Source organism: Gopherus evgoodei, chromosome 1 (assembly GCF_007399415.2).
Source record: "Gopherus evgoodei ecotype Sinaloan lineage chromosome 1, rGopEvg1_v1.p, whole genome shotgun sequence".
NCBI lineage: Eukaryota > Metazoa > Chordata > Testudines > Testudinidae > Gopherus > Gopherus evgoodei.
Window position 1 is genome coordinate 272,173,576 of NC_044322.1, and position 25,985 is coordinate 272,199,560.

At 43.8% G+C, this 25,985-nt stretch overlaps 1 protein-coding gene across 5 annotated transcripts in view; it reads right to left on the bottom strand.

Annotated features, from left to right (window-relative positions):
• Nucleotides 1-857: 857 nt before the first annotated feature.
• Nucleotides 858-25,985, bottom strand: part of SLC25A17 (solute carrier family 25 member 17) — a 53,252-nt gene continuing 28,124 nt past the window's right edge. For all 5 annotated transcript variants that reach the window (XM_030546944.1, XM_030546959.1, XM_030546978.1 and 2 more), the window contains 6 exons: nt 19,389-19,540; nt 18,123-18,239; nt 16,616-16,761; nt 5,124-5,219; nt 2,237-2,319; nt 858-1,490 (listed from right to left, as the gene is read on the bottom strand). In XM_030546944.1, the coding sequence (XP_030402804.1) occupies nt 1,343-1,490; nt 2,237-2,319; nt 5,124-5,219; nt 16,616-16,761; nt 18,123-18,239; nt 19,389-19,540 (742 nt within the window). In that variant the 3' untranslated portion in view covers nt 858-1,342. The remainder of the gene's footprint in view (nt 1,491-2,236; nt 2,320-5,123; nt 5,220-16,615; nt 16,762-18,122; nt 18,240-19,388; nt 19,541-25,985) is intronic.

A 25,985-nucleotide genomic window follows, 5' to 3' on the forward strand; every position in this document is an offset into this window, starting at 1 on the left:
GGCTGGATTTACTCTACTACTCTCACAAAGAGTGCTAGGCAGTCAAGGCCTCAATTTTCACTCTCATCCATAAAATGGCAGATCAGCATTCCCCTAACACTCCAGGGATGGGATCAGTACTGCCTCAAGAGTGTGCCATTTACTAAATGCTACCTCCTGCAGTACCTGACTTTTCCCCAGAGGTCTTTGCTATTCAACTGCTGACACAGCATGATTTTACCTGGATTATGAGATCACATATTAAAATACTATTGCTGCAAGCATTGCAAAGGTTATAATAGGACTTAAAAGAATTTCATGAACTAAGACAACACAACAATACAAATAAGTAAGAAGAGCATGTGCAGTTACCCTAGCTGGGACAACAATTACCTCATCTCATGCTTAATGGCACAAACTGACCACCTGCAGAGGCCAGGAAGAAAAACAACATTTACAATTAGGTGTGCTACAGGAATGATTTACTCTCCTCTCCAAAGTACCTAGCATTGGTTCCTGTTTGAGGCACAGTACTGGATTAGATGAACCAATAATTAGTTTCAAGAGGAAAGGAGCTGGAGTACCAGACTAGACAGAATACATGCCTGCTACAGTATGGAAATCCCTATATTCAGTTACTGGCCAACCTAGTGGCTTGAGAAAGCCAAGTGCATTGCCATTCATACAGAATCAGTGTTTGGGTTCCAACTTCACTGTGGGGGAGAGGGTGTTCCAAGGGACAGCACACTCAGCCCTCTGAAATGAGCTTCTAGTTTCTCACAAGTCTCACCTTCTGACAGTTATTTGGAATAACATCCAGTCATGCTCCACCAGAAAAAAAAATCAGAAATTAAACGGAAACTATGCCAGAAACCCAGTTCTGCATGAATTATTTTAATGAACGAACACCAGGTGAGATGAACACCTGACAGGGAGCTGCTGACAGCCAGTACAGGGAGGACAATGGCTGATAGCAAGTTGAAAAGAAAGGAAAATTAAGTGCAATAAAAGTACTCCCTCCCCCTAAAAGAGCCAACCAAACCACTCCAGTAATTAACATATCTTAATTTTAGGTGCTAAAATAATCTTTTCCATTTAATTTCTTAACACTATCGGGTTGCGAAATGTCAACACAGTGAACATGCCACCACAAAGAGGACTGACAGCAAATCCTACTGGACTTCACTTTAAATTTCTCCTCATGCAGCTTCCGAGACGGAGACAATAAGAATGGAAAGTAATGGAGAAGGAAGTGACCTTAGAGAGAGAATTCTTTGCTACCCAGCCTGTCCTCAGATATTGGACCTCCCTCTCCAGATCCCTAGTTTATTTCCATGCTCATTGTGCTGCAGAGATCACTTTCTCAGTGCTTCTGTGAATGCTTTAATCCCATGACTGTGAAGGTAGCAGCAGTCAGTTTTTCATAGACTAGGAACATGAGTGCGGCAGTGAGGACCGTCTGCAGGAGCTTTGCTTCAAGGCCTTTGTAGAGTCCCACCAATCCAAAACGCCTAAGAAGAAACAGGTTTGACAAATGTGAAGTTTTCTCTAAGCAAACTATAGCACTAATGAGAACTGCTGCATTGATAGCTCTGCATGCTGAAGCTCTTCCGCTATCCCTAGAAGAGGGATAATGCATAGGAAACTGAACAAGCCTCTCACACACTCTACCCCACCAAAATACTTTGTATTTTGTTGAGGAGAGTCAGTCAGTTTCTGTGGCATAGTCAACTTTTGGCCTCTATGCAGAGATTGTCAGCAAAGCAGCCAGTTAGGATGCAGACACTTGCCTGGCAGACTTATTGGCCAGCTAACTAACAGCCTTAGAACAGCACTGGCCTACAGTGACTACTGACCTATTACTAATTAATGTTAGAAGTTAAATTACAGACACAGAATTAAGATTCCTTATCCTATTCCCACTCTCCTCAGCTACTTAGATTTGAACCATATGGGTTCAATAAAGAGGGGTAAGCATTCTTTACAGGAAACTTAACTCTTTTCCAGAGGAGAGGCTGACTGAGTTGCTATCTACAGAATTACCTCACTCTGAACAACATACAGATATTTAATTTGAAACTAGTTACTTGCTCTCCTATCCCTGTTTTGCAATAGTCAACAAGTGGAACTGGGTTATTAGTTCAAGTGGGTGAAAATAAATAATGGTCAGGCCCAGCAATATTAACTGCCAATATGTTAAAAATCTATTCTTTTGTGGGATTGTACGCGTCATTAAGACAGAAACTAGAAAGCTCACCTTACTCTCTGTCGAAGAAGATAGAGAACATTCTTAAGACTACCTAGTGTCCGGTTTTCGGGGTTCAATCTGTGACGTCCAAACTGAAAGGGAAAGGAAAGAAACAGCGTTAACAATTTATTGGGATTATTTCCTTCCAACCATACCCCTCACTGCCAGACCGAGAACCCTAATGAACAGGTAAAATGTGCAAAGGATACTAAATTCTATGGTAATTTCTAAGATTGATTATCCTATATCTATTTTCACATATTCCAGCTTGTGCTGTTGTCAATAGTTTGCAATCAGTGCAGAAGAGTGTAGCCAAAGCTTTTACTGCCCTGAGTTTTATTGCCCTGAGTTTATACTGAACTGATATCATACCTCCAGCATTAAATCTTTGTTTGCTACAAGTGAAATCTTATTGATTTTAAACTCCAGTTCCATTCCAATCATAAACACGGAACTACACAATGCTATTATGTTTCACTGACTCCCTGTAAAACAATTCTCATTTTCAAGATTATTTTTCTAATTACCAGTCCTGCAAAAATCAATCTGGGATCCAAAATTCAAGCTCAGTTCTTTCTGACTTGTGCATCACTGAGTTAAAGATTCAACAGGGCAGCTAATGCCCTCCCGTCTATGCAAAGCCGTTAACTTCAGTGAAATTACACAGGTGTAAGCACGGGCAGAATTTAGTGCTGGCACTGGAACTTCATTTACAACTGTATTGATGATTAAGGCTAAGATTTAATCACGGGTATTTTTAGTAAAAGTCATGGACAGGTCACCGGCAAGAAACAAAAAGTCATGGCCCGTGACTTGTCCATGATTTATACCATAAATACCTCTGACTGAATTTTTTTGGGGGAGGGGGCAGCACGGGGGGGGGGAAGAGCCTGCAGTATCAGCCGTGAGGGGGGTTGGGGGGCCCTTACTGCTGCTCCGGCCACAAGTGGGGGGGAAGGGAGGGAAGAAAGGAACCCCACTGCTCTGGCCACCCTGGGATCGAAACGGCTGCTCCCGCTGCCCCTGGAACTGCTGCTCAGGCAGTCCGCAGGGCCAGCCACATTGGCCGCTGCTCGAGTGGTCCCTGGGGCCAGCTGCCCAGGTCGTCAGAGCAGCAGTTATGGTTGGCTGTGAGCCTGCCTGAGGGGCTGGCTGCAAAGCCACTTCATCAGTGGCAAGTATAGCTGTCCCCAGGGCCGCCAGAGCAGCTGGCCCCAGGTCCAGCTGCTTGGGCGACCCTGGAGTCAGCCACACCGGCCGCTGCAGAAGTCATGGAGGTCAGAGGAAGTCACAGAATCCGTGACTTCTGCGACCTCTGTAACACAGCGCATATTGATGATCCATGCAAACATCCAGCTAATTCTACCACACTTGGCTCTGCAGTGCTAACTACTTAGTATTAAAGTAAGTAGATATGACTTTCAATAGTTACTAAAATTTTTATCTCTGTTATAATACTACACCAATGTCAACATGTATAGTTACCCAAGCTAAAATAAATGTATTCATATTACATGCTGCAAGATGTACTGACTGCTTCCAAGGATCAGGACTGAGAGATTCCCTCACCACTCCAATTAGTGTACAACACTGGGCAACTGGCTAGGTGCATTATTTATGAGTTCACTTTCCTCTGATGCATCAAATATTGGCCACCGCTGAAAGCAAGTAGTGGTCTGACTAAGTAAAGCAAACCTTATGTATATTATTTGCTTTTTTAGTTTACCTTCAATCTTTTGCTCTTTAGTATTTAGTCTTTAAAATGTATTTTCCATGGTTATGGAAAAGATGGTTACTCACCCTTGTAACTGTTGTTCTTCGAGATGTGTTGCTCATATCCATTCCAGTTAGGTGTGTGCGCGCCGCGTGCACGTTCGTCAGAGAAACTTTTACCCTAGCAACCCAGATGGGTCAGCTGGGCGCCCACTGGAGTGGCGTCGCTATGGCGCCCAATATATATCCCAGCCGACCCGGCAACCCTTCAGTTCCTTGCAGGAGTAATGGGGGTCTCCAACTGGCATAGGCTTGTGACAAGCCGAGCACTGCTTGAAACCCGATGAGCCGGGCATGAGCTCCAGCTCCCGGTGCGGGGAAGGGGGGGGTGTCCCCCGATCCCCTCAAACTGCAACTAATAACTACACTAATAACACTAACTAACTGACGGACTAAATAATTATATATATATATATATATATATATATATACACACACAACAATTAACTATGACTACTATATACAACGATGGCGAAATGAGCTGCTAGGGAGTGTGGAGGTCAGCGAAGCCGCGCTCCACAGTTCCAATGACCAACACGGGCGGTAAGAAGGAACTGAAGGGTGGCCGGGTCGGCTGGGATATATATTGGGCGCCATAGCGGCACCACTCCAGGGGGCACCCAGCCGACCCGTCTGGGTTGCTAGGGTAAAAGTTTCTCCGACGAACGTGCACGCGGCGCGCACACATCTAACTGGAATGGATATGAGCAATCACTCGAAGAAGAACCTATTTTTTATTTATATTCACTATCCACATTTTATGCAGCCTTTAAATCCACATTTTATGCAGCATTTAAATTGTACGGTGCCTCAAGAGTTTTTGTGAAAGACACAACACACATGCCTTATATTGTAATTACTATTAGCTGCTTATGAGACTGCCCTATGCCTACTGAAGTTCCAGCAGGCTCCATTGGCACAGGAACAAAAAAGCCCAAGTCTAGGCCCTTACAAATGGTGAGACCTGACAATGGCCTTCAACATAATCAGCAAGATAAGAGAAGTCCGTCTAGCAAAGACTCATGAATAGACAGGTCTTCGGTTGTACAGCAGTGGCCTCCAGAGGCAGAGCTGCCTTCGTCTGGAGTTAGATTGACCTATTTTCAGTGTAACTAATACTCACCCGCAAAATTGATTGTACTGTCTGCATGGGGTAGGTGACGGTGGTGGCAACTGCCTTAGCTACTGCACCAATGACGAATGCATCCAAAGAGGTAAGCTGTTCAATAGTGTAAGGAAAATATTACTTGCATGAAGAAACAGATCAGATGTTACAGTTTTATACCTATCACCATAATGTCTGAGTGCTTTCCACATAAAATCAATAGCAAAATCCCTAGCAGACTTCATGGAATTTCTAAAAGCAGCAAAGAATCCTGTGGCACCTTATAAACTAACAGACGTTTTGGAGCATGAGCTTTTGTGGGTGAATACCCACTTCGTCGGATGCATGGAATTTCTGACACTTCTCCCTTTTTAGGGTCAAAACTATAAATAAACCCGCATAGTTAGAGAGAGGATTTACAACCACCTCTTGCATATCTCATACCTCCATTACTGAAATCCAGTGGGAGGCGCCACATGACTGGAATGTTTTAAAGTCACTGGATACACCTTATTTAGCATAAAAAGAGCAGGTAGAAAGGGAGGGGGATGGCACTCTACATGAAAGATACCATTACAAACTTTAAAATTATTGACAATTGAGAGGAACAGGATCTGAACTGCTTATGGTTCGATGTTCTGATAAATCACAAGATGAAGTACTGGTGGAGATCTGATATAAGCCATTAAAGCAGATAAGGGAATAGGATGAGCTGATTCATAAACATCTATCTGGAATCATGGAAGATTAGGTTTGGAAGAGACCTCAGGAGATCATCTAGTCCAATCCCCTGCTCAAAGCAGGACCAACACCAATTAAATCATCCCAGCCAAGGCTTTGTCAAGCCAGGCCTTAATGTCCAGAAACACTGAGTTATCAAGGGTTATTTCCACCATAGAAACGTATGTTAGAGATCTCACGCTGCTATTAGTAAAGCATCCTTGAGTTCTAAAATTTATAGATGATAATTTTCTAGCTCAAAAAATAAACCAGTGCGGCAAACATGCAGAATTACCCCAGTTGGTTGCACTATTAGACCTCAGTCTAAGCAATAAAGATGAACTGATCATTGACGTAAAAACTTATGGCTGCTCAGGTGCATGGGATCAAACACTAATTTCATTCGTTGTGTGCAAACAGAATGTAGTCCTGACCAGTAACATATATGTACTTGGTGCTTTAAAAATGAACAAATTCCTGGTGCTAAAAACAAACATAAGAAAAATTGAGTGGGAGGAAACATTTAAACATAAAAATACAAGTGATAATGAGGAGTTATTTAAGAATGCTTTTTTAAATGCCCAGGAAACCGACAAATCTACAATCACATTGTGACCTTTTATGCTTTCTGGGAGAGTCCTATAACCCCCATATTCCTCACTGATATATAATTGTGATCTTGCATATAAAGCTTGCCATGTAAGATATCAGGGAAAGGTTATGATCTGCTGGAAGCCACTGTTCTATCTAAATATGTATATCATCAATGCATATGAAATTATAAGAATTGTGTAATATGGTTTTCACTAAAATATGCTGTGGGTTTGGGAAGTGCCCAGATACTAGCTCAAAGGAGACAATGATGAGGGAAGAGGTAACCAACAGATGCTGAACAGATATCACCACCCATTGTCCAGCAGAGGAGTTACAATTTAATGACTCACTCACAGGAGACACACCAGGGGTATTGCTTCACCTTGTGACTCAGCAATGCCCACCAGACATGCCTGGACTTGTATTTTCCAAGTACATGAACTAAGGGTATAAAATAGAACACAGTGGCCACCTGCTTTGCCTTTCTCCTGCCCCCATCTATGCTGCAGGCAACAAAGACACTCAGAAGACTGCAGACTCCAACAGAGGAGACTGGCCCAGGTTTAAGGGACAAACCTATATATTAAGGACTGCAATATCCAGTAGGGTCAGAAAAACTGCTAAATCTAGATGCTGCACAGTCTAATAAGGTTGAGAGTTTAGACTGCATGCTTATATTTTCTTTTCTTTTGGTAACTAACTCTGACTTTTTGCCGATCACTTAATATCACTTAAAATCTATCTTTTGCAGTCAATACATTTGTTTAACTGTTTATCTTTACCAGTGAATTTCCCTGAAGTGTATGGTAAATCTGCTCAGGTTTGCAAAGGCTAGTGTATATCCACTTTCCATTGATGAAGTGGTGAACCAATTAATAAATTTGCACTGCTCATCTTTAGCAGTGCAAGACAGTATATTCCTGAGGTATAAGGCTGGGAGCTGGGGAGATTTGGCTGGTGCCTTTCTTTATGTGATTCATGAGTGACTCTAGGAGCGCTCATGCAAACTAGCTGGGTGTGGGGCTGCACATGCGGTTGTGCTGAGTGATAATGGTGCCTGGAGGCACTAGTAAAACATTGTGAATGACAGCCTAAGCTGGAGAATTAAGGGGGCACAGCAGTCCCACAGTTCCAGGCTGCATCCCGGGAATCCCATTACACACATAAGAAGGCTTCTTGTGTGAAAAGAAATCCTAGTTAAAAGAGGAAATGAAAGTATCAATCAAAAGAAAAAAGAATACATATAACAAATGCAAACGTAGGCAAGTGGATAGCAATGAGTATAAATCAGCAGTTAGGAAATGCAGACAGTTGACAAAGGAAAATAAAGGTATAAAAAAAAGTAAAAAAAATAACTCTGGTCAGTAGGATTAGGGACAATAAAGAATTCTTTAAATATATCAGGAATAAATGAAATCCTAACAATGGTATAGATCCAATAGTAGATAAGGATGGTAAAATTGTCAATAGCATACAGAAAAGGCAGAAATAGTCAATAAATATTTCTGTTCTGTATTTGGAATAAAGCAGGCTGACGTATTCGCATCTTACAGATATAAGGAAATACCTTCTGTTCCATCAATACTTATGGCAAATATTAAAGGGTAACTATTAAAGTTAAGCATTTTAAAACTGGAAGGACCAGATAATTTGCATCCAGGGGTATTGAAAGAATTGGACCAAGGAGCACTCTAAACCACTGATGTTGATTTTTAACAAATCTTGGAATACTGGGGAAGCTCCAGAGAACTGGGAAAACAGGAAATGTTCTGCCAATATTTTAAAAAGAGTAAATGTGATGACCCAAGTATAGGCTGGTTAGTCTGACATCACTCCCAGGCAAAACCATGAGAAGGCTGATATGGATATGATCTGTAGATAATTTAAAAAAGGAAGCACAGTGAATGCCAATCAACAGGGTTTTATGGAAAATAGGTCTTGGCAAACAAATTTGGTACTGTTTGTTGATGAACTTACAAGTTTGGTTGATAAAGATAATTGTGCTGACATAATATACTTGAACTTCTGTAAGGCACTGATTCACTGGATGACATTCTGATAAAAAAGTAGCTCTATACAAAAATCATTGTAGCCTATATTAAACTAATTAAATAAGTCATAAAAAGTAATTGCAAATGGGGAATCATCCTCCTCAGGGGATTTCTAGTGGGGCCTTGGTGGAATCTGTTCTTGGTTCAAAGCTATTCAATATCTTTGTCAACGATCTGGAAGGAAATATAAAATCAATGCTGGTAAAATTTGCAGATGACACAAAATTGATGGGAGTAGTAAATAATTATGGAAATAGGTGAGTCATGCAGATGAGTCTGGATTGCTTAGTAAGTTGGGCTGGTTTGAACAACATGCATTTGGCTATATTAAAATGCAAGGTTGCAATGTTGTAGCCATACTGGTGCCAAGATATGAAATAGATAAATTATCTTTTATTGGACCAAAATCTGTTGGTGAAACAGACAAGTTTTGGGGCTTCACATTTGATGTGCCAGGAACAACTACACTGGTGAAACCATATAATCACTGTGCTGTTGAATGAACTCACAAAGAAAAATGATAACAGCCAAAAAAAACCCTATCACCTATGGGTGAACACTTTTCACAACGCAATCACTCTGTATCTAACCTATCAGACCTCATACTCAAAGGAAACCTGCACAACAGCTTCAAAAGACAAGCACAAGAATTTAAATGTATAACTCTGCTAGACACTAAAACTCATGGTTTCAGCAGAGACTAGTTTTATTGTTCATTACAACAGTTTGTAATCTACTAATTCTCCTCAGTCCTATGACTGCAGAGGTGTTAATTGCCCACTTTGTTTTAAGTGGTTTCTTGCAACATGTGTTAACCTCTTATACTTCATCTGTCCTATTTTGTATTTATTTATGACCTGGCTATCTATTTCAGACCTGAAGAAGAGCTCTGGGAAGCTTAAACACTTGTCTCTTTCACCAACAGAACTTAGTCCAATAAAAGATTATCTCATCCACCTTGTCGCTCCTAAAATGCAAGGACAGATATCTAAGAACAACAAATGTAGTTTGCACTTACAACATGTGAGACAGTATCCTGGGATGCAGTGACAGTGAAAAGGGCTTAGCTGTAATTGTAGATAACCAAATGAACATGAGCTCCCAGGGCAATGTAGTCAGTAAGAGGGCAAATACGATCCTTGGATGCATAAGAAGGGAAATATCAAGTAGGAGTAGAAAGGTGACATCATACACAGCATTGGTGAGACTATTCCTGGAATACTCTGTCCATTTCTGGTGTCCACACTTCAAAAAGGATGTTGAAAAATTGAAAAGGATTCAGAAAAAAGCTACAAGAATGATTTGAGGTCTTGAATATATGCCTCATAGTAATGTTATATATGCCTTTAAGAAGCTCAATATATTTAATTTATCCAAGAGAAGGGTATGACAGATATGGCAATTTCCAGTGATATCCTGGACAAACCATACTGAAAAAAGCTAAACCTTATTAAATTAAGTATCTTAGGAGTTCATTGTATTAAAAATACAAATGTTTATGTAATGTGGAATTGTATTAACATCTCTAGAGGGAGAGACATGACTAATGTAAACCCTAGAAATTGTTATGAGCTTCAAAAGTCAGATAAGTGAACTTTTAAAATTAAGTGGGTTTCCCAGGAAATTTCTGGGGAAGGCAAATACATAAGAACAGAAGAATGACCATAAGTCAGACTAATGATCCATCTACTCCAGTAGCTTGTCTCTCTCAGTGGCCAGTGCCAGATGCTTCTGGCAAGTTTGAGGTTCAGGGACACCTGGAGCATGGGGTTATATCCCTGATCATCTTGGCTAATAGCCATTGATGGACCTATCCTCCATGAATTTACTAATCCTTTTTTTGAACCCAATTATATTTTTGGTGTTCAAAACATCAGATGGCAAGGAATTCTACAGATTGACTGTGCTTTGTGTGAAAAAGTACAGTATTTCCTTTTGTTTGTTTTAAATCTGCTATTAATTAATTGGGTGACCCCCTAAGTTCTTGTGTTATGTGAACAGGTAGGTAGCACTTCCCTACTCATTTTCTCTACACCCTTCATGATTTTATAGACCTCTATCATGTCCTCTCATAGTGATCTCTTTTCCAAGCTGAAAAGTCACACTCCTCATATGGAAGCTGTTCCATACCCCTAATCATTTTTGTTGCCCATTTCTATACTTTTTCCAATTCTAATATACCTTTTTGAAATGGGCTGAAAACTGCACACAATATTCAGTGTGGGTGTACCATGGATTTGTACGGTGGCATTATGATATTTTCTGTTTTATTATTTATCCCTCTCCTAATGGTTCTTAACATTCTGTTAGCTTTTTTTGACCACCGCTGCGTATTGAGTGAATGATTCCAGAGAACTATTCACAATGACACCGAGATTTCTTTCACGAGTGATAACAGCTACACCGCTACCTTGATATAACGTGACCAGATATAACACGAATTCGGATATAACTCGGTAAAGCAGTGCTCTGGGGGGGTGGGGCTGCGCACTCCAGTGGATCAAAGCAAGTTCAATATAACGAGGTTTCACCTATAACACGATAAGATTTTTTGGCTCCCAAGGACAGCGTTATATCAAGGTAGAAGTGTAATACAGCCCCCATCAGTTTTTTAGGTATAGTTTGGATTATGTTTTCCAATGTGCATTACAGTAACTCCTCACTTAAAGTCATCCCAGTTAACACTGTTTCGTTGTTACATTGCTGATCAATTAGGGAACATGCTCGTTTAAAATTGTGATGCTCCTTTCTAATGTTGTTTGGCAACCGCCTGCTTTGTCCACTGCTTGCAGGAAGAGCAGCCTGTTGCAGCTAGCTGGTGTGAGCTTGGAACCAGGGTGGACCAGCAGCCCCCCTATCAGCTCCCCGCTCCCCTAAGTTCCCTGTGCAGCAGCTGCCAGCAGGCTAGCAATTGCAGCTATCTCTACCCCCACTGCTATGTGCTTCTCCTGCTCTCTGCCTTGGAGCTGCTCCCCGAGCCTCCTGCTTGCTGTGCGAAGTGTGGGGGGGGGGCTGTTAATGTCAGAGTGTCCCCCTCCCCCCTGCTCCTACACCCCTTACCCCTTCTCCTCCATATACAGCAGGGTGAGGTCAAGGAGGAAGAGAGACAGAGAGAGCCTGGAGCAGCAGCTGCTATCTCAACTTCCTGATCCACTTAAAGACAATGCACTTAAGAGTGGGTCAGCTTACTTAAAGGGGCAGTGTGTATTTCTCTCTCTCCCACACACAAGGTGTGTGTCTGTTTCTGTCTGTTATGCTATCTCCCCTCCTCTCCATTCCTGCTGCCTTGTAGAGTGTCAGGCTACATTAACAACGTGTTAATGCTTGAGGGCTCAGCCAAGTGCTAGTTCATCATTTAGCATGGGCTCTCAAACTGGGGGTCGGGACCCGTCCGGGGGTCAAGAAGTTATTACATGGGGCGGTCGCGAGCTGTCAGCCTCCACCCCAAACCCCGCTTTGCCTCCAGCATTTATAATGGTGTTAAATATATACAAAAAGTATTTTTAATTTATATGGGGGATCACACTCAGAGGCTTGCTATGTGAAAGGGTCACCAGTACAAAAGTTTGAGAATCACTGATTTAGCAGCAAGGCATTCCCTGAGAAACATCCCTCCCTCTTCCACCCTCTAACCTCACCATGTCAACCAAGCTTCACAATCATCATAACAGTGAACAGAATTGTTTGTTTAAAACGTATACTGTGTGTATATCTATGTAGTTTTTTGTCTGGTGAAAAAAATTTCCCCAGAACCTAACCCCCACATTTACATTAATTCTTATGGGGAAATTGGATTCGCTTAACATTGTTTTGCTTATAGTCGCATTTTTCAGGAACATAACTACAATGTTAAGTGAAGAGTTACTGCACTTTGCACTTAACACGGAATTTCATCTGCTATTTTGTCATCTGGTCAAGAGAGATCCCTTTGTAAGTATTCACAGTCAGTTTTGGACTTAAGTACCTTGAGTAATTTCATAGTCCGTAAATTTTGTCACTTCACTGTTTACCCCTTTTTCCAGATAATTTATGAATGCTGAACAGCAAAGGTCCCAGTACAGATCCTTTGGGGACCGCAGACTGTTGGGGGGAATGTCCCCTCCCCTTCTGGGTCTGTGGGTGGCCAATTCGCCTCACTATGTCTCTGGGAGGTCGCTTGGAGTGGGGAATGAGCGGGGCAACAGGAGACGTGAGCGTGGGTCTGTGATCAGGGCTGAACGACAAACACGGTTACAGAGCCCGGCCCCTGGCCAGGGCAGGGCAACAAGGAGTCTGAGAGCTCAGGCCTGCAGTCAGGCTGAGCCGCAAAACAGTCGGGCCTCCTAACTCTAGTGGAGGGCTGACAAGCACAGGCTTCTTGCCTAAGAGAGGGGGAGACTGCCACTTACAGACTGGGGTGGCAGGGGGGACGCAGGCCCACCCACTCCACTGCATCCCGGTCCAAGGCCCTAGCAGTGGCAGAGTGGTCTGCTACTGGGTCAGCAGAGATCCTGACTGCAACACAGTGACTCACTTGCTGGCAGCGTTGCAGCCAGACAGGGGTCAGCTACCCCTGGGCCACTTCCTAACTCCCCCTCGGGGCGCACTTGGCTCTGTAGAGGGTCAACCAGGAAGAGGGCCTCTGTCAGGGCTTGGAGTTCCTCTGTGTTCAGGTCTGTAAATGGCCCTGGCTAGTCCTCAGCTTCTTTGGGGGCTGTGGCAGCCTCCCAGCTCGGGAACTCGCAGGAGGCATCCGACTCCTCCGGCCGCTGAGCCCCAACTGAGTTCTCCAGCCCGCCTTTTGTACTTCCTGTCCCGCCCTCTGAACATCTGGTGGGGGGGCTGAGCATAGAGTGGCTCCGCTCACCAGGGTTCAAAGAGAGGGGCCCCTCCCCCTCCGGGTCTGTGGGCAGCCAATCCACCTCACTATGGGGACCCTGCTATTTACCCCACTCTGTTGTAAAAACTGACCATTTCTTCCTACCCTTTGTTTCCTATCTTTTAACCAGTACTGAACCATAAGATGACCTTCCCTCTTAGACCATGACTGCTTACTTTGCTTAAGAACCTTTGGTGTGGGACCTGTCAAAGACTTTCTGAAAGTCCAAGCACACTATATCAACTGGATCGCCTTTGTCCACATGCTTGCTGACTCCTTCAAAGAATTCAGAGATTGGTGAAACATGATTTTTCCCTTTACAAAAGCCATGTTGACTATTCCGCAACATATCGTGTTCACATGTGTGTCTTGACAATTTTGTTTTTTACAATAGTTTCAACCAATTTGCCAGATACTTACTGGCCTGTAATTGCCAGGATAATCTCTTGAGCCTTTTTAAAAAATAGGTAAAAGCAGCAAAGAGTCCTGTGGCATCTTATAGACTAACAGATGTATTGGAGCATGAGCTTCCGTGGGTGAATACCCACTTGGTCGGATGCATGCAACAAAGTGAGTATTCATCCATGAAAGCTCATGCTCCAATACGTCTGTTAGTCTATAAGGTGCCACAGGACTCTTTGCTGCTTTTACAGATCCAGACTAACATGGTTACCCCTCTGATACTTAAAAATACGTATTACATTACTTACCTTCCAGTCATCTGGTACACAGGCTGATTTAGCAATAGGTACATACCAGAGTCAGTAGTTCTGCAATTTCATATCTGAGTTCTTTCAGAGCTTTTAGGTGAATACCTCTGATCCTGGTGACATATTACTGTTTATCAATTTGTTCTGAAACCTCTACTGACACCTCAATATGGGACAGTTTCCTCAGATCTGTCATCTAAAAAGAATGGCTCAGGTGTGTGGATCTCCCCCACATCCTCTGCAGTGAAGACCTATGCAAAGATTCATTTAGTTTCTCCACAATGGCCTTCTCTTCCTTGAGTGCTCCTTGAGCACATCATCTGAAAGTCCCCAACTATAGGACAGTTTCCCTCCGCTCTAGTCTGAAGCTCTCCTTATCTGAGACTTTCATCCTCCATCATCCAGCACAGATGCTGTCAAACTGGGGTGAGACCACTCTATTGTGTCCCTGAAAGTCTCCTCTATGTACCTCTCTGTCTCTCTTAGCTCCTCAAGTTCAGTCACTTCGGCCTTAAGAGTCTGTTTTACATAGTGTGTGTGTGTATATATGTATATACTGTGACAGAGTCAGGACAGATGGCTACAGGAGAGTATTCGAAGGCAGATATATTAGTCCCAAATTAAGTAGATCCCTTTTCCCTGTGTAAGGTAACAGGGGCAGTTCCAGAACAAGCAGGAACTTGCTGGAACCAATTAAGACAGGTGGGCTAATTAGGATACCTGAAGCCAGTTAAGAAGAAACTGCTAGAATTAATTGGGACAGGCCGGCTAATCAAGGCACCTGAGTTTAAAAAGGACCTCACTTCAGTTTGTAGCGTGCATGCGAGGAGCTGGGAGCAAGAGGCACTAGGAACTGAGAGTGGGAAGGTGTATTGCTGGAGGATTGAAGAGTACAAGCATTATCAGACACCAGGAGAAAGGTCCTATGGTGAGGATAAAGAAGGTGTTGGGAGGAGGCCATGGGGAAGTAGCCCAGGGAGTTGTAGCTGTTGTGCAACTGTACCAGGAAGCACTCTAGACAGCTGCAGTCCACAGGGCCCTGGGTTGGAACCTGGAGTAGAGGGTGGACCCAGGTTCCCCCCAAACCTCCCAACTCCTGATCAGACACTGGAGGAATTGACCTGAACTGTGGGTTCTACCAGGGGGGAAGGTCTGAGCTGTTCCCTGATCCACATGGGTGATTCTCTGAGGCAAACAACTCTGCCAGTAAGCGCAGGACCTACCAAGATAGAGGAGGAACTTTGTCACAATACATACACACGCTATGTTTGCATATACAGACACAGATTATGCAAGAACTCATCCTTTTGAAGTTTCACCATGAGGAAGGACCATCTGCTGATTACCCGTTACTTGGGGACAATATCAGAGGCCCAAACTGTATAAAGGAATGATTCACAGATTCATGGGGATTCTTGTTCTGAACTAACAGCTGTTATGAACACGTCACCACAGAAAACCCCTTGGTGAGATGTGAAAGACTGATCACTTGCCAGAGCCCTGTTGGAATTGAGGTTCTCTCTGGTAAGCTTATTAGCATAAGCACGTTTTTCTATTGTTTTTAATTTGTTTTCTCTCTAATGCTTTCACCTTAAGAATAAATGTGCTTGCTTAGGACAAGCTGTGTAGTACACTATGACTATAGGCAATTCTGCTCCTTATAGCCTCAGGTGAGAAAGCAAAGCAGGCTTGCTTAGGCAGTCTGACTTCCTGGGAAACTCAAACTGTAGGCAAGGAATTGTGCAACCTGCAAAAACCTGGTCATGAGGGAGAGAGACATGGGTCTCCATCCAAGAGAGGTGATGGCTGGGGAGCCAGGATCCTAATAGAGGGTGCCCTTCATGGACCACAGAGGGGGAATACACAAAGTATTCCTCTGACGCAAAGTAAGAGGTGACTTGATTATGGTCTACAAGTACCCACAAAGGGAAAAGATTTCTGATAACAGAACTTAAATCTAGCAGAGAAAGGCATACTAAGATCAATAGCTGGAAGCTAAAGCAAGACAAATTCAGACTAGAAATAAGTATTACTTTTTTTTAAACTGAGGGGAATGAGTCACTGGAACAATTTCTTTAGGGATGCAGTTGATTCTCCATCATTTGAAATCAGGAATGAAGCTCTCTCTAAAAGATAAACTATAACTCCAACAGAAGTTATGGGTTTCATCAATCAGCTACTAGTTGAGGTTGTATGGTCTGCGATATACAGGCGGTCACACTAGATCAGGGTTTCTCAAACGTCATTGCACCCTGACCCCCTTCTGACAACAAAAATTACTACATGACCCCAGGAAGGGGGACTGAAGCCTAAGCCCCACAACCCCAGGTTGGGAGGCCAAAGCAAAAGCCCAAGCCCTGCCATCCTAGGGGGCGCCGAGGCTTGAGGCTTCAGCCCTTGGGGATGGTGCTCAGATTTTGGTTTCAGCCCTGAGACCCAGCAAGTCTAATGCCAGCACTGGCAACCCGATTAAAACAGGGTTGTGACCCACCCTGCGATCCTGACCAACAGTTGGAGAACCGCTGCACTAGATAATCATAACAGTTTCTTCTGATCTCAAAAATTTATTACTCTCACCTGCAGTCGTGTCTTCAAAAGCTTTCGTTTAAACCCTTCATAGAACATAAACTGTATGGCAGGATTGAAAACCAGCAGCAAGGAGGGAAAAGTGCCATTCCACAAAGCCAAGACTCCTTCATCCCGTATTATCTGATGAAAGGCATCTGATGTGGAAAGTGGAGAAAAGCAACAGGAATTCTTAACATACAGAGTGACACTCTGATTGCAAAGGCTATGATTAATTCTACATTTTGAATATCATCCTCCATTGTGTATGGGTCATCTCAGCAGCCTAGACCCACTGCTCCCTGTGATACACTTCTTCTTTTGCCTTTTAAACTAATGAACAAATTTAGGGACTATGATGGACAGAGCGGAGGCAGAGGTATTTCTTGGTCAAACTGGCACTTGTCAGAAAGCTTATATTTACCTCCTTGTGTAGCTGTTCCCCTCTTTTCCAGAGGCCCAATGTCACCCTGAGATTCTTCTAGCTAAAATGGCTCTCTTCAGAGCTTTATTTAGTTATGTTTCATTTTAGCAAAAAGCAGCATAGCTGATCACAAAGTTAACCCTCTGTTCCATTTAACTGGAAGTTGCCTAAGAATGTCATCTCCCAATCACCACCTGCTAACACTAAAATCAAGAGGCTGAATTGAAACTTGAACACCTTTGGTTTTCATTTTAAGCATGAGCCATTTTTCACTTACAAAAACAAGGTACACAGCACCAAAATTAATTCCCTATGTTTCAAACGGTTCAAGTTTGAAATGTCTGTAATAAAGAATTGTGTTTAGAGAAGCTGGCTACCACAAAGTTTAAATATTTGACTTCTTCCCCCACTCAAAAGCATGGATCAGGGCAATGAGATAAATATACAAGATCTTCATGGAGAAACCATTGCTAGTCAGTCAGCAGCACTGACTCATGTTCATAAGGTCACTCTCTGGAGTTCTCAGGCAGCAAGACACGCCCCTAGGAATCATGGGATGTATATCCTACCTCCACTAACAGAATATTTGCTATATAGGAGCTACACAGGAATAGAGCAATGAGGCACATTTCAAAAAATGGAGACAGTTTAGAAGACTGGATAGCTCAGGAGAGTAATGATGGTAAATAAAGTCTTATTTCTAGACTGACAGTTCAAACTTTAGTCCAATTCAGTGATGACTGGAAGCCACTGTTACCTCATTGGCTATTCAATAACCTACATGAAATTAGTTTGTGGGCCTAGCAGAATAAGTGTCCACACCCCTAACAGCTACAACCAGAACTGGCAAAAGTTGGCTTCCTTGTCAGTTTCAACAAAAAAGTTCAAGAACTGAATGGGTCAGGAAGACTGTACAACCCTCCTCCCTTACGTGGGGCCCTTTTCAGGATCAACAATAGGCACCGTGCACACATACAAGGAGGGTGGGAGACTTATGCTACTGTGGATAAGGGACTTTGGTCTTCAGAGCCATCAATCCAATCTTTTTCACAAACATGAAATTCACTGAGAAAAATGACTGCACCAGGTGCTTACCCACAATGCCCTTGTAGTTGGTTGGTACAATATCTTCATTTCTAAACTTTGCTCCTTGCAGTTTCAGTCGTGTGTTCACTACCCAGAGTGGAGTGGTCAAGAGTACGTTCACAACACCTAATACAAAAGCACCCCACAAGGAGAAGAAAATACATCTTAACAAAAGTAAAACAGAAAAAATGGGTCTGCCTTTCTACGGTTTTTCCTTCTTTAATTTCAATGTACAAACTAACTCAGTAGTAATTCACATAGTACAGAAAACTACATAGCAGGAATTTAAAAAAAGACCAACACACAGCAAAGCTAACTATACAACTTCTAACTAAAATGATATCTGTAGTTTCCCCAATGAGTCCACAGAGGCCAAAACAATGGGTTTTTCAACAACTAATTAAAGGTTCCTTAGGTCAAGCAAATTCCAAGACAGTCTTCAATGGAGTTACTTCAGGGATTAATTTGGCCCAACATGTTGAAAAGCATATCTACTAGTCACCATCCAGCTAGACTCAGTTATAAGAGAAGTCATGTTGTTTTACATCTTTGGGAATTTTTGACAAGTTTTGTTAAAGCTCCTCCAATCTAGTTTTGTTGCCTGCAAAGGAAGGTGGGATAGGTGGGAAACAGACCTCTCACCCATTAGATATCTGCTGGAAGTTCTACTCCAAATGATTCAATGGTGGTGGTAAAAGCTACTGATTCACACCAAGTTAAAGAAGATTTAGGTGGGGTTCTGTGGCCTGCCTTGTGCAGGAGGTCAGACTGGATGATCAGATTGGTCCCTTCTGACCTATGAGTCTATCAGTTATTCAAAATATTGCAAAGTTGCAAAAATCTTCTTTAACAAAGAACCCTAATATCAGTAGGAAATCTACTCCCACTTTGATCAGTCCTGGAAGAAAATGGCATCTAGGCACCATGGTAATGGATACATTACATAGAGATAATGGCTCAATATTGGATACCCTTTTTGTCCAAGCATTCAACAGAAATAATTTTATAAGTGTGTGAGTATATATACACCCAAACCCACGCATACAGAGAATGTCGGGTGGTAGAAGACCTAGAGTAAATATGCATGACAAATAAAGAGAGCCATAATATGAAGCGATTCTCTATAAGATACAAAATACAAAACACCCAGGCAGCATGACCTCCAATGGGCTTCATAAAGCAAGGAGGTCATTATGTAATTTGGTTAAAAATCTGAGTTTCACAGAATCTCATGTTATGACATACTACGTCATCATGCCTTGAAGGTTCCATTACCTGCAACAAACCCCAGGACCAAATCTTTTCCTGTGGTTGAACGCTGGCCTTTGACCCAGAGAGCTCTGAGACTGTTAAACGTATAAAAATAGACAAAATTGGAGCAGCAGAGGCTGGAAATAACAGGGAACCACCCTCGATATGGTGCCAGGCTGTGGAGAAAAAACAACAGGCAAAGTAAGGGTCAGAAAACTACCATTATAAATTGAAAGAATCTGGGATCTAACCCAAATCTCACTGAAGTCAATGTGAATTTTTCCATTGGTTTCAATGGACTTTGGATCAGGCCTCCAATGAGAAAAAACGCTCTGGAAGCCATTGGTTAAACAGATTCGCAGAGAACAGAGTTGTGGACCCAAGAAAGAGTTATACAGTGTCTTTCATCCACAGGGATCCCAAAGTGCTTTGCAGATCCATCAATAGAGGAATTTTTATATGCTACTGAAATACTGTACCTTTGGGATAGAAAACATCTCCTCTTTGCCAGGGACAGCACAAAAGTTTTAAACATTTTGTGTGTGTGTGTGTGTGTGTGTGTGTGTGTGTGTGTGTGTGTGTGTGTGTGTGTGTGTGTGTGTGTGGAGTCACACACCTGGCACTATATATAGTACCATTATATTGAGACAATTTCCAACCAGTAACAATCACACTGACTCAATATAAATCTTCTCTATTACTGGTTAAAATAAAAATCTCAATTATTTGCTTATACTGATAACACTCATGAGTAACACCACTGAAATAAGCAGAGTTACAAAGGCTGGTATAAGTGAAAAGAGAAACAGACTCAGGAAATGTATAGTTGGGGTATCTTCAAATTGTACGTATCAATATTCCTCCACTTAGCTGGGAAAGTATGAAGAATTAAGTTCCAAAAGTTACAGGCTTCCTTGATAAACTATCAGTAGTACAGTTACTGGTGAGGAGAAAAAAAAGATGGAGAAGGAAAAAACAACTCTTGCATGTTTCTGGTCCCTTCTATCTCAGGAAAAATATACATACGCCTTATATGAACCATATACTCTATTTAAAAACAAAAGAAACCCGCAAAGTCTTCATAAAAATCAGAGCTGCTTCTGATAATCTGATTACAAATATTTTTTCAGAAGAAACCTCCAGAAGCGCAAAACAGCAAACATCGAAGATAAGAAAAATCAGTTTATTTTAGTGGCTCAAGGTACCAGTACCCTCAATCCAAACCTGTTCTAGTGATAAGAGTAAAGTCCAAGTGACTGTCCTGAATTTTATCCAGGTGTTGAACTTGTCTCATCTAGTTCATACCAGCAGGATGAATTAGACCACACCAGCAGAAAACTGTCTTCAACGTCATTTAAGAAAGAAAGGTGGGAATGAGAGGAAATGGATAAAACAGTTTTTGACAAGTAAGAACACTGTTCTCCTGGTGCAGACAAGGGCCTAAGAAGAAAACCTGTGTTAGCGAAACTGATTTTTAAAAAATAAATTCCATTATCATGCTATTTGTATAGCATGAAAGGAGCCATTGCCAAATGACACCCACAGTATGTTTGGGATCTTGCACCTTTTATTGTTTTTCCAGTTGTCCCATCCATTTCTTCAAAACTATGTTTGCTTTATCTAGGGCTCTTAAGTGTCCTGAGGGAAATCAATCAGTTTCCCATTGCCAGGAAAAAAATGGTTACGTACTTGTTTGGTAACTGTTGTTCTTCAACATGTGAAGCATATAGCCATTCCACTTCAGGTGGTGCATACCAGAGTCGGAGATTTTTTTCTCCCACAGCAGTACCCATTAGGGCAATGTACGTGCCCTCTTGTGCTTGTGGTGCCAACTAAGGGTATAGTGGGCGGAGCCCACCCCAAATTCCTTCACACCAGCAGCCATATTTTTGACTCCGATGTAAGAGGGAAGGAGGATGCGTCATGGAATGGACACATGCAATCTATCTTGAAGAACAAGTTACAGAACAAATATATAATTTTTTTCTTCAAGTGTTTACACGTGTCCATTCCAGGTGACTCACAAACAGCATGAGATCAAGGAGGTTATCAGAGTCTAGCTGAACAAGGACAGCAACACAACTCTCACAAACCTAGCTTCATCTTTTGAGGCTTGGGAGACAGCATAATGACTAGTGAAGATATGAACAGATGACCTAGTTGCAACCTTGCAAATGTCACTGATGGCTAAGAAAGCAGCTGATGCTGCTTGCAGTGTGATGAAACTCTCAGGTGTAGAAAACGTAGTGATATCATAGCACAACAGAATACAGGAAGAAAACCAGGAGGAAATTCTCAAGAGGAGAAATGAGTTGACCCATCATCGGTTACAAAGGAGATGAATAATTGACAAGACATCTAAACTGCTTAGTCCTGTCCAGATAACAAATTAATGCCCTGTGGACATCCAAAGTATGGAGTTTTTCCTCATCTTTATGAGAGTGAGGCTTTGAAAAAAAGGTTGGTAAGTATATAGACTGATTTCAGTGAAAATCTGACACCACTTTAGTTAGAAATGTAGGGTGTGGATGTAAGCAGACCTTACCTTTATAGAACATCATATGGAAGATGGAGGATCAGCAACTAAAGCCTGAAATTCTTTTTTGCTACTATCCAAAGTAATAGCCCCCAGGAACACTACCTTAATTGAGAGATGAGAAAAGAGCAACTGGTCATAGGCTTAAAAGGGGGAAGATCCCATTAAAACTGACAAAATCAATTTTAGATCCTATGATGGTGTGGGATCTCTTACAGATGGGAAAAGCCCAAATCTAACAGTAGTAAGGTTAGAAAAAACAGATCTTCCTTCTATAGAAGAATGGAATATGGAAACAGCCACCAACTGAACTTTCAGGGAACCAACACAGCAGCGTAGCTAGCAGGTTGCAGGGGAAGCAGCTGCTTCCCTTCAGCACATTTTCCAAAAGCGGCGCCTGCTGGGCCGGTGCTGGGGGCAGCATGGCTGGACGAGCCTTGGGGGGGGGGCAGCAGGTGCGGCCGGACGAACTAGAGGGCCAGTTCCTCGGCCATCGCGCCCCACACTCAACGCAGCCCCAACATTGCTGCAGCCACCTCTTGCGGCAGCTCAGGGCTTGGCAGCCAAGCACTCCCCGCCCCTTGCTAATGCGGCGGCAGCAGCAGCATCTCCCAGCGAGGGGCTCACAGCCCAGTGAAATATTCCGCGGCCCCAGCATCCCATCACAGCAGGCGGGGGGAGGCGAAAGGACCCCTGAGCCTTTAAGGTCGCCTGGCTGGCAAGCCCCACGTGGAGCGCACTGAGTACCGGGAGCGGGGTGAGCTTGTGGATCTGGGCTGGTGTTTACCCCTGACAATGACAGGAGGGTCAGGGCCCAGCTTGGCCCAGCAGCGCCATGGAGCAAGGCTCGGCCAACGACTAACGAGCCGGAGCTGGGATCCGCCCGCGGCGTGGGACCGGGATCAGGCGGCGGCGCAGGACGGAACGTGAGCGGTGGGGGTCCAGTGCCTTGCACTGGGGTGTCTGGGCGAGGGGCTCCTTGGAGCCGGGTCCACAGGGCAGGGGCGCAGGCCACATTGTCTGGATGGGGGCCCTGGCGCGGCGCAGGAGCCTGGAGTCCAGGGTGGGGGGGGATGAGACCCTGCAGGTGGGGCTGGGCGGCGCAGCCCAGCGGGGGACACCTGCAGAACAGGCTGGGCAGGAGAAACTCTCCTGGGACCACAGGGGGATGGGGGTATCTGCACTCCCAGGAAGCCCGCAGGAGTCCTGAGCTGGGCCCCGGAGTTAATCCGGGGGGGAAATGGGAGAAGCCAAGGGGGGCGTGGCCAGAGGAGGAGCCAGGGGGCACCTGGTTTATATTTGCTCCCCCTACACTTAGAACCTAGCTACGCCACTGAACCAACAGAGTTCTTTTCTGTTAGGTGAAAAGCAGATAATCCAGAAGAAAATACACCTCTACCTTGATATAACGCGACCCGATATAACACGAATTTGGATATAACGCTGGAAAGCAGTGCTCCGGGGGGAGGAGCTGCGCACTCTGGTGGATCAAAGCAATTTCGATATAACGCTGTTTCACCTATAACGCGGTAAGATTTTTTGGCTCCCAAGGACAGCGTTATATCAAGGTAGAGGTGTATATGGAAGCCTGCAAGGGAGGGGTGCATTCTGCTGGGACAACATAGAGAATCTTCTCCATTTCATGAGCAGGGTCCTGTGAAAATTCAATTTCATGAACTGTGCAGAAAATGCTAAATTAGTCCAATACCACTATTTTTCCAACAGCAGAGAGGTAGAAGTGGGCATTCATGCAAGCCAGTCTTGTGATTGGTGTGGCTTGTAGTGTGTTCTGGGTAGTAGCGGCACTAGCTACTGTATGTCACATAAACCAGCTCCTGAGTCCCTCCCACAAACTATTGTTCTGACATGATGATGCTGCCATATGCTAGGAGCCACACAGAGCACAAGACTGGTGCCCATGGATGCTCGTTTCCAACTCCCTGCTGTTGGAAAAATCACAGCAGTTTGGAGGGGACTTGACAGTCATGCATAGTCCACAAATTCCATATTTTACCATTACACTACCATGAATTTAAAAAAAAAAGTCATGATTTTCTCAGGGTCTATTCATGAGATAAGTGCATTTGGTGGATGGCTTTCTGCTATTTAAAAGCATGTTTTGAATTTAAAGGAACAGTCCATTTCTTGGAGAGTTAACCAAGGACGATCCTTATACATCTACTAATTGTCAGGAAGCAGGGAGGACAAGTCAGAGACAATGGCTTCATCAGGAGAAGGTAAGGAAGTGTTCAGTGAGGACATCACAGTATCAACCTGTTCTGATGCCTGCTGAACCTCCTTATCACATGGGCCAGACACTGGATATTTAAGTTCCACCACTTAACGAGTACTGGGATTGGCACTAGATAGAGCGCTTGGACAGAGACTTAGTAGTAGCAGGTGCAGGAGATGAGGACCTAGTGTCTGGAGGGACACCCTGAGGATTCCAAAAAAGCTATTACTGGATCTGATTTGGTATCAGAGACCAACCCCAAAGCATCCTATACCTGGACCTAGTCCAGTGAGAATGCCAGTGCCAAGACCTCAACCAGTAGAAAGGGAAATCTAAGACCTCCTGTAATGAGTGTGTATGATCCCACCTCCGACTCCAGGGAGGAGTAAGCATAATCAGAAAGCCAAGATGGTGCAGTATCAGGCAGTACAGCAGGACATTGGGACCAGAAAGCACAAGAAGTAGATGGTAACATGGGAAGCATGAGCAGCTTTCTTGATGATGGTGCTATTTGTCTTCCTTGCTAAACAGCACAGCTTTTGGCTACCATCAGTATCGACTGGAAGGCAGAAGCTTGCTGTGAATTGGGGAGCAGCGAGGGATAGGAGGGGAAGCAAAGGGAGTTACTAAGACTCAGAGAGAGGAAGAAGCCAGCTCCAGGATGAGAAGGGGCATCCCAACAATTCTTATGCCAGTTCCTCAGTGGCTGGCAAATACACACCTGCCCTCCCTGAACTGGGTATCTCTATCAGCAATGGCTGGACAGTCAGACTGGGCTGGACAAGGGACTATATGAGTGACCATCTCTCCCCGCCAGCCCTGTGTGGTCCCTGCACACTAACCCCAACCAATGTAAAAGAAGAAAAGGAGAGAAGAGTTGTTGCTACCTGCTCCCTGGTGGCAAACCTGATACCATGCACCAATACAACCATTCCAGACCCCTCTTCCAGATCCTACTCCAGCCTTCACAAGATAGTATGGGGGCAGAAAACATTGGGGGCCAGAAACATACATCAATCCTTGTAATATTTCCATTATGTAGGTGCTAGCCCTCACCACCTCCCAGTTCCACCACAATGGTACCAAAAACTGCGTAGCCCCTCATGGTGCCAAAGATGAAACAGGTACCAAAGCTTGCACTGCATGAATGGGCAATGCCATACCTCAATGTCTTGCAGCAACGGTGAGTATGGAACCAAGAAGCAAAGGAGGTCCCTCAGGTGTCATCTGTACCGAGAGGGAGAGATGCCCAAAGCATTCACTGAAAATTAAGTCAATGCTGCAGAAGATCCTAACAACTCAGTCAGTCTCCATGGTACCAAAGGTGGTGCCAGATACAACAACTCTACATTGCTAGTCAAGTCTGTGATACCAGGGAGTTGCCTAGCTGGGCCTGGAGATCTAACCTCAATACCCACCTTTTTCCTGTGTGATGTCGTTGCGGTCCTAGCCCTCATGAACGAAGAGGACTTTTCTAGCTAGAAGAATGTGAACTGCCTGATTTTTCCTGCCACTTGTGCAGTACCAGAGAAGGAGAGTGGCATCTTTTCTCTGGTGAAGTGATACTGCCAAGTCTAGTAGTGCAGTCCTGGGTGGATTAAGTCTGAACTCCTGTGTACTGAGTGGCTGGGTTCCAAGTGGAGGCATAAAGCAGTTTCCATGAAGAGGTGTCTAAATCTTACTTCCTGTAGAGAGGTGGGCCGGGGCTCATCTCTCTCTGGGGCGGTGGGGACCCACAAAGCCTCATTAAATTGGGTAATAGGTCTTGTGGGGAATTAGTGCGGCTGCAGGAGTTGTCCTCTGCGGCCACAGTAAGCCCAGGCCCTAGGTCAGGGTGGGGCACTGGTAAGTC